Source organism: Hydractinia symbiolongicarpus, chromosome 1 (assembly GCF_029227915.1).
Source record: "Hydractinia symbiolongicarpus strain clone_291-10 chromosome 1, HSymV2.1, whole genome shotgun sequence".
Classification (NCBI taxonomy): Eukaryota; Metazoa; Cnidaria; class Hydrozoa; order Anthoathecata; family Hydractiniidae; genus Hydractinia; species Hydractinia symbiolongicarpus.
In genome coordinates this window covers 31,993,751-32,002,369 of record NC_079875.1, presented here as the reverse complement: position 1 = coordinate 32,002,369, position 8,619 = coordinate 31,993,751, and the positions used below count along the sequence as shown (strand labels likewise).

General features: G+C 31.5%; 2 protein-coding genes across 2 annotated transcripts; both read right to left on the bottom strand.

The window, feature by feature from the left end:
• Positions 1–625: 625 nt before the first annotated feature.
• On the bottom strand, positions 626–1,459 carry LOC130630291 (ankyrin repeat domain-containing protein 42-like). The gene is made up of 2 exons (XM_057443735.1): positions 1,435–1,459; positions 626–1,140 (listed from the first exon to the last, which is right to left on the bottom strand). Exons 1-2 carry the CDS (start codon positions 1,457–1,459, stop codon positions 626–628), a joined length of 540 nt encoding a protein of 179 aa, XP_057299718.1.
• A 1,037-nt stretch (positions 1,460–2,496) lies between these two features.
• Positions 2,497–7,845, bottom strand: LOC130649633 (E3 ubiquitin-protein ligase TRIM56-like). Its single transcript, XM_057455966.1, has 6 exons — positions 7,614–7,845; positions 6,977–7,259; positions 5,617–6,530; positions 5,492–5,540; positions 5,195–5,247; positions 2,497–3,096 (listed from the first exon to the last, which is right to left on the bottom strand). Exons 2-6 carry the CDS (start codon positions 7,231–7,233, stop codon positions 2,630–2,632), a joined length of 1,740 nt encoding a protein of 579 aa, XP_057311949.1. The 5' UTR covers positions 7,234–7,259; positions 7,614–7,845; the 3' UTR covers positions 2,497–2,629.
• Between the last annotated feature and the right edge of the window lie 774 nt (positions 7,846–8,619).

The following is an 8,619-nucleotide window of genomic DNA, read 5'->3' as shown; positions in this document are numbered from 1 at the left end:
TCATTTAGGGTCGACAACCTTATCTCCGTTTCTATATATTTCATCTGAAAATTTGATAATCGAGGCATTTCAAAGTAACGAATGCCATGTTTTTGCGATATTTCGTATTGATACAAGATAATTGTCATTTAGGGTCGACAACCTCGTCCAAGGTTCTATATAAATTATCTGTTGAATTGATAAACGAGGCATTTCAAAGTGACTAGTGTCGTATAATTGCGATATATACGTGTCAAGAAAACTTGTTTGGTGCTTTTTACGTTCTTGATTAAGTCCAGAAAGAGCCAGTGGTGTTTGTTAAAACAAATTCTATTTGAAATATTTTTTCTCAGGGTTTATTCTGTTACAAATCGCAAATTGTCCTGTTTGTCAAACTACTGAGGTGTCTTACTCACCACTGTTAGTGAAGATGACACATCCCAGCTAAATTTTTTGTATTTGATGAATTATACCTTCTTCCTCTAAAGAACTTATATTTTGAAATTTGTGAACGTATATTTATGAAATAAATAAGAAACCTATTCTACAATAACCTATAGTTCTAATAAAATAGACGATATGTGCGTTTAATATTTTGCTTAGGTAAATTAAAAAGTATAATTGTCTGAAAATGTTCTTAATTTCTCTAATGTTCTTGTAATAAATGTTTGATAGTGTTATTACGAGTATCATCATAAGCAGTTATAGACAACAACAAATTCACACATTCAATATGACCGTAACAAGATGCAAGTTGTAATGGTTTGTCATTGTTAATGTTTCGTATATTTACATCGATGTGTGGTATAGACAACAGCAATTTCACACATTCAATATGATCATAAGCAGATGCAAGATGTAATGGTGTGTTATTGTAACTGTTTACGTTGTTAATGTTTGTGACGTCATGATTAATTAAAACTTTCAAAACATCATGATGATCATAACTGTAGTGATATGCATTCGATTTATATTTATCCACAGCATTCACATCACTACCAACATCAATCAAGCATTTCACTATTAATGGATTGTTGTGATATGCTGCTTCCATCAACAGTGTTGTTTCATGAACATCTCTCATTTTAACGATATTTGGATGATCAATAAGAATTGTTTGAAATGTCTTGACATCGCCATTTATAATGATTTTTTCGAGTTCTAAACACAAATTATGTGGTAATAATTAGGAACAAAAATGACAACACATTTCTGACCGGTGAAATAAATTTTCAGTAACTGAAATAGGACCGAAGTCTACAGACGGCACCCTAGAAAATTTAACTGGGAATCTCGATTTCTAACCTCTTAAGTTTTAGAAACATTTACATAATTGTCTAAAAATTAAAACTTTAAGAACATGTACGTCTACGTGTAAAAATTTAAAGTGTGTGTTTGATATTCTGTTACATTATTGGTATAAATTCCCTGGAGACGAAGTTGCAGCGGGTCTACGCGGTTGACTGGGATCACGTGACATCTTCGTTCAGTGTTTACATTTTTTGCACGCTTTAGTTTTCTTTACAGTCCTCTGAAAGAAATACAACGCTGTTAGTTTTTATCCTCCATTTTGTTTAGGCGCCAATTTACGGTGCGAGTTGCAAATTTTAAACTGTGAGTTTATCATATCTAGCGCGAGTTACAAATTTTAAACTACGAGTTTATCATATCTCGTGCGAGTTACAAATTTTGAAGTCCGAGTTTATCATATCTAGTGCGAGTTACAATTTTTAAACTGTGAGTTTATCATATCTAGTACAAGTTACAAATTTTAAACTAAAAAAGGAAAACAGGAAAATAAAAATCACATAAAAAAAACGAACTTTTTTTTATGATATCTAAAAAACTTCAAAAGTTTCCATCACGTTAAAAATTATATATCTTATTGTATATAAAAAGAACATCCACATGCTTGTTCAAGCTACTTTCTTTTAAAAGAAGTACAGGAGATCTTAATTTGTCAAAATATTAGATCTTAAGTTTCTACTTGTGACGTAGATAGAGGTTATGTAGGGGACAATTATTCACAGGTTCTATATATTTTAGCCGTAAAATTGATAAACGAGGCATTTAAAAGTGACAAGTGTCTCATATATTTGCAACTTTTCGTATTAATACAGGATAATTATCATTTAGGGTCGAGAACGTCGTCCCAGGTTCTATATATTTTAACCGTGGAATTGATAAACAAGGCATTGAAAAGAGAGGAGTATCATACATTTGTAATTTTTTGTATTGGTACAGGATAATTGTACTTTAGGGACGACAACCTCGTTTCATGTTCTATATATTTTAGGCGTAAAATTGATAAACGAGGCATTTCAAAGTGACGGGTGTTATATATTTGCGATACATGTCAAGAAAACTTGTTTGGTGCTTTTAACGTTCTTGATTAAAGAAAAACATTTTGGCGATAAGTCCAGAAAGAGCCAGTAGCTAGTGTTTCTTAAAGCAAATTCTGTTTGAAACGTTTTTCTGGGGTTAATTCTGAAACTTTTTGTCAAACTAACATCTGTCTTACTCACCAAAATAATATGAAATAAATAAGAAACCTATTCTACAATAACCTATAGTTCTAATAAAAAAGACGATATATGCTTTTAATAATTTGCTTAGGTAAATTAAAAAATATAATTTTCTGAAAATGTTCTTAATTTCTGTAATGTTCTTGTAATAAACGCTTGATATTGTTATTACAAGCAACATCATAAGCAGTTTTGTTCTGCCAGTTTCGTATATTGACATCGATATGTGGTATCGACAACAACAACTTCACACAATCAATACGACCATTACAAGATGCAAGATGTAATGGTGTGTCATTGTAACTGCCTACATTGTTTATATTTGTGACGTCATGATTAATTAAAATTTTCAAAACATCATGACGACCATAACATGTACTGTAGTGATATGCATTCCATTTACGTTTATCCACAGCATTCACATCGCTACCAGCATCAATCAAACATTTCACTATTAATGGATTGTTGTGATATGCTGCTTCCATCAACAGTGTTCTTTCATAAACACTTCTCATTTTAACGATACTTGGATGATCAATAAGAATTGTTTGAAATGTCTTGACATCGCCATTTTTAATGATTTTTTCAAGTTCTAAACACAAATTATGTGGTAATAATTAAGAAAAAAAATGACAAGGGTGTAAACTTTAAATTAAAAAATATTGTCATGGAATACTTTCTTTCTCACATTTCTGACTGGCGAAATAAATTTGCGCTAAATGAAATAGGGCCGAAGTTCGCAGTCGGCGCAAAATTTCAATAGGAATCTCTATCTCTAACCTCTGAAGTTTTAAGAACATTTATATAGTCAATTGTCTAAACATTAAAACTTTAAGAACATAATTGTTAATAAGTTTATTTGGGTTATGTCATTTTTTCGTTAATAATAAAAATTAAACTCATCATTTTTAAACTGATATACGACTAAGTGTAAAAATTTAAAGTGCGTATTTGATATTCTGTTTTATTATTAATGTAAATTCCCTGGAAACAAAGTTTCCGCGGGCGTTCGCCATTGACTTTGGTGACATGTTCATTCAATGTTTCCATTTTTTGCACGCATTACTTTTATTTACAGTCCTTTGAAAGAAGAACAATGCTGTTAGTTTTTATCCTCGATTTTGATTTGGTGCAACCTAACAGTGTGCAAATTTTGTTTTTATACAAGTTTATCATATCTAGTGTGAGTTACAAATTTTAAACTGCTAGTTTAAAATATCTATTGCGGCTTACAAATTTTCTCGTGCGAGTTACAAATTTTTAACTGCGAGTTTGACATATCATAGTGCGAGTTACAAATTTTAAACTGCGAGTTTATCATATCTAGTGTGAGGTACAAATTTTAAACTAAAAAAGGAAAACAGAAAATAAAAATCATATAAAAAACGAACTTTTTTTATAAAAAGAATCTCCACATGCTCTTTCAAGCTACTCTCTTTTAAAAGCGCCTAATTATTGAAGAATAAAGATTCTGGGTGAGAGTTATTGAGAGCAAAGAGAATTTACATTTTGTATTGTTTTTACTTGACGACGAAAATGAGGTTGTCTTCAGTTTTAGAAACAACGATTTGAACCTAAAGTTGTTCTTTTGTTATTTGTATTTGCCAGAAAGAAAAGTCTCATGTTCTTATAAAATTATTTATGTAAGAAAACCGTGGAAGTCGCTGCTTATAGCATGTATTTAGTCGAAATTAGCAAGGAGTAATTGTACGGGAGGGCATGAATGGATTGTTCTGTGAGAAATTATCATTAGTAGGTGTTATCTAGGGCGGCAGTTTTATTTGGATTCTCAAACAGTTTTTTTTAATTTTAAAAGTGGCAAGTGACATTACAGTGACACGGTGAGATGTTAAGAATCAAAATGGAAGTAGGCAGACTGGCTTTGATTGGCTCACCAAGTATAAATATTTAGGGGGAAGTGTGAGAAGAAGTGGAGAAGAACATCTATTGTGCTACGAGTGATGAAAATTGGAGTAATAGTACTACAGTAAAGTGATTAGAAATGGGATTGACAGTACTGTTAATCATCAAAAACTACATATAGGGACGAATAAATTAAGTCTAATTTCTGCGTAACGCAAGAGAACAAACCCCAGTCTTTGTCGCCTAAAATTTCTCTTAAAATATTGGTTTATCTTAAAATAATTTGAATTTGGTGGGAAAATTTTTTCCAAAGCCTAGCGTACAGAAATGAACAGTACTATGCACAGTACACAGCAACAAGAAAAACTTTCAAAGTTGATGAGTACTTGGAGTTGATAGTATTGGAATAATACTTGTGCTTACATTATTACAAAGTCAATATTTAAATTGTATGGAACAAATATGTGAACTACAAGTGGTTAAAAATGGGATTGAAAGAAAAAACAAATACGAATAAACAAGTCAAATTTTTGCGTAACGCAAGAGAACAAACCCCAGGCTTTTTCGCCTAAAATCTCTCTTAGCATATTGGTTTATCTTAAAATAATTTAAATTTTTAGGGAGGATTTTTTTTGCAAAGCCGAGTGCTCAAAACAGAACAGTTACAAGAAAAAATTTTCAAACTTGATGAGTGTTTTGAATTGATAGTATTGGAGTAATACTTTTGCTCACGTTAGTACAAAGACAATCTGTTTTAGGTAGCAATACCAAAATTACTGGAGATTGAGAAAAATTAACCTATCTCCACCACATAAAGAACTTCATACCTTCGAAAGAGTAACTCTTCTTAACATGCTGGAAACTTTTTGCCTTTACATCACTAAATAAAAACACCGTTCAATTACATTGCTACTATTTTTTAATCTTAATCAATCTGTACAAACATTTAACAAACAGGCTGTAGAAATATTTTAATTGTATGTGACAAATATTGAAGCAGTTGTAATGATATCAATCATTTAAAATAGTTCAATGACAACGAAGTCTGATTCTGATAATTATGGTGATGACTAGTGAAGATGACAAGTAACACATAGCTCTCCGAGGATTTAAAATATACCTACTTCTGTTGTTGTTTTCCAGAAGAAGGATTTACAATTGGTTTCTCGTACTCTATAAAATACAATAACAATTTTTTAAAATTCGCACAATTTATGTTAAAACTTTAATCAATAAAATGAAAACTCACTTTTCAGACTTTCAACTAAGTTCATTAGATCAGTTGTTAATTGGGAATAGTTGGGTTGGGTTTCAACTTCATCAATCAAGTTTCTATAAACAGAACATTCATTGGGATCTACACCAACAGTGGTGACGTCATCTATTGAAATATTTATTTCGCCCAATGGATTTGACAAAATATCTGCTTTGTTTATTTGATGAAGATGTGAATTGAATGTTGGGATAGTTCTTGGAAACGAGGATAGCCTGCGAAGTTGTCGTTCAATTTCCAACTTTTCAGTAACTAACTCAAAATAAGATTTTAAATTAAAAGCTTGAACGTAATCTGTAAATTCTTGTACTTTCTTATTGTCGACAAAACCATCATTAATCAATTTTGCTTTAAATTCTTCAGATTTCTCATCGAATATCCGCAATAGATCTTCTTCTTCTTTATTTAATATTTTTAGAAATTCGTCTAGTCGCTTTAACTTTCTATCTTTTAATTTTTGAACAAATACTTCCCTTTCTTTCTCCAAATTTGTTAGAGCGTCACTGTATTTTCTTGTTAACTTTTCCAACACCACTTTTGTTTCATTGAATGATGTAATAAACGACTGAAACCACTTTTTGGCTTCCAGGCCAAAATCATCCATCGATTTAATTCTGTGATTCTTATGTTGTCGGTGTTTGCAATAAACACATGTTAACAAATTTTCACAATCAATACAGGCAAATTTTGCAAGCGAGTCATGTTGCTTACAAAATGGTTGGAGTTCTTGCAATTTTTGACTGAAAATGACATTGATATATGATTTTTTGGAACAAGAATGAAGGTTTTGACATTTCTCACAGATCTTTAAACTGCATGTTGTACAGGAATAGTTGATCATCTGGTTGCAGTCTTGCTGACATAAAGAATTAACTTTTTCACCAGGGGAGCTATGAACAAAGTAATATCAATTTTTTTACAAAAACATTCTATGTAACTAAATTATATATCCTTATTATCCATTATAGTGAGTTTCTTGACATATGCTATACAATTTTTATGACGACCATGAGCTGCTATTTTTGTTACTTTTTTCTTATTTTTTGAACACTTTTTTGAATATTTGGTATAAAATTTCTGCTTTAAAATATAATTTCCCTATGTTTATTATTCTTTTATGAAGAGCTTTTAGATTTGTAATTGTATTTTTTTGTTCACATACAAACCACATTTGTGTATAGGTAACTGAAATGTTTGAAACTAAAAACGTTTTCACAAAATTATGTCTGTGTTATTTCCATGCGCGTTTGTCTAAGTTAAACATTCTGAAAATTACTGAGAGAAGTACTAAGTAGTATTGAGCGTTTTCAGTATTATGTACATAGGATTAACTTACACTTTTTCCAAAATGCCAGTTAATGTGAACACTTTCATTAACGAGGATGTTGTTTGTTCGTGAGTAATTGTTGTCTTTTTGGTACACCTCACTGGACAAGGCAGTTCAGCACTCCCATCTTCCATAAATACTAAAATACCATCTAGACAACCTTGACAATAAGTGTGCCCGCAGTTCAGTTGTTTAGGCTCATGATAGATGTCCAAACAAATCTTGCATTCCAACAACGCAGCAAGCTCAACTTTTGATAAAGCCATTTTATTACAGAAACTTGAAAATACTTCTAAAAAATAAAATTCGAGCACCTTTTTAATTCCAGATAAGTGAGATTGTTTAGTATATTTATGAGTGAACAGCTTTCCACTGAAAAATGCTTACGTGGCATGAAAAAAAAACTACTAGTAAAGCGATAAAAAATCCATATGAAGCACACAATCTTTCAATATCAGCAAAGGTGATAAAAACATGCCACGCAAAATGTTAATGTCAAGAACTCCAACTCCAACCAAGCAGAAATTATCATATATGTCAGAGAAAAAAAGAGTGAGAATTTGCAAAAAGTATACTCCGCCAAGATTCAGCATAATCAACAAACAGTAAAAACTTAGATATTAAGCTGAAATAATGTTTTACTCACAGCACAATCAATCGAGTACTTTTTAGATTGAAATTTTTCGGCGTTATGTTTCCTTTCTACAATGCTACACTTATCAACAAACAGCCTTTCTATGAAGCAAATGCAATATATGGCTTTCTGTAAAACAATAAATTTCCAAACCAAGTATATAGTAAACGTTTAAAGTTATTTAATATTATAGGTCATAAGATATATACAAAACTTTTTCTTCTAACTTGTATTTTCAAAAATATATTTCACAATACTGAAACTGCAAATGACACGTCAGTGTTTGTGCAGTAATAAAAATATTTAATTAAACAGTGGAATAATAGACCTCTTTTGTTGCCATAGTTCGTATTTGATTTCAGAAGCTCTTCATCGTAGATAAGACACTCCTTTATTTGTTTGTCTTTAAAAAGCTTAGTAGCTATGACGTCAAACGCTTGTTACTTCTTATCCATGACAACATGATTGTGGAGTCGCTCCATAAATAAACGGAATCGATATAAAATACTGACGAAAGTGTCTTTGTGACCTGATTGATTAGTTTCGACAACGTTACAGCAGATTGAAGCTCTAACCTGGGGTTTGTACATTTCGATATCGGTGCTACAGGTAATTGTGATGTAACCAACGAGACTTGTGCATTCCCTACTGCATCAACAAAACGAATATATACACAACACCCAAACCCCTTTAGACTGGCGTCACAAAAAGCGTGTAATTCTACATGATCAGCATTACCATGGTCACCGTACCACCGTGGAAAAACAATCTCACTACAACTCTCGATGTCGTCAGTGACTGACTTCCATTCATCCAAACAATCACCATCAATCAACTCATCCAACTTTACACCAGCTATAAAAATGTTCTGAAACAAAACCTTCAACTTCATAACAAATGAGATAATTAAACCTAACGGGTCATATATCGATGCGATGAAACTGAGCAACTTTCTTTTGGTTGGTGTCGGCTTCGTTCAATGCAATAAATGTTTAAGGTTAAATACTGTATTGTCCTT

What these genes read in the sequence shown, in the direction of transcription:
- LOC130630291 (XM_057443735.1), bottom strand. Translation starts at nt 1,459, where the DNA reads ATGTCACGTGATCCCAGTCAACCGC. An exon ending in ACGTGATCCCAGTCAACCGC is followed by an intron (nt 1,141 to 1,434) that starts GTAGACCCGCTG and finishes ATTTGTGTTTAG; the next exon opens with AACTCGAAAAAATCATTATA.
- LOC130649633 (XM_057455966.1), bottom strand. Translation starts at nt 7,233, where the DNA reads ATGGCTTTATCAAAAGTTGAGCTTGCTGCGTTGTTGGAATGCAAGATT. An exon ending in ACTGGCATTTTGGAAAAAGT is followed by an intron (nt 6,531 to 6,976) that starts GTAAGTTAATCC and finishes CTTTGTTCATAG; the next exon opens with CTCCCCTGGTGAAAAAGTTA. An exon ending in GAAGAGTTACTCTTTCGAAG is followed by an intron (nt 3,097 to 5,194) that starts GTATGAAGTTCT and finishes ATTTGTGTTTAG; the next exon opens with AACTTGAAAAAATCATTAAA.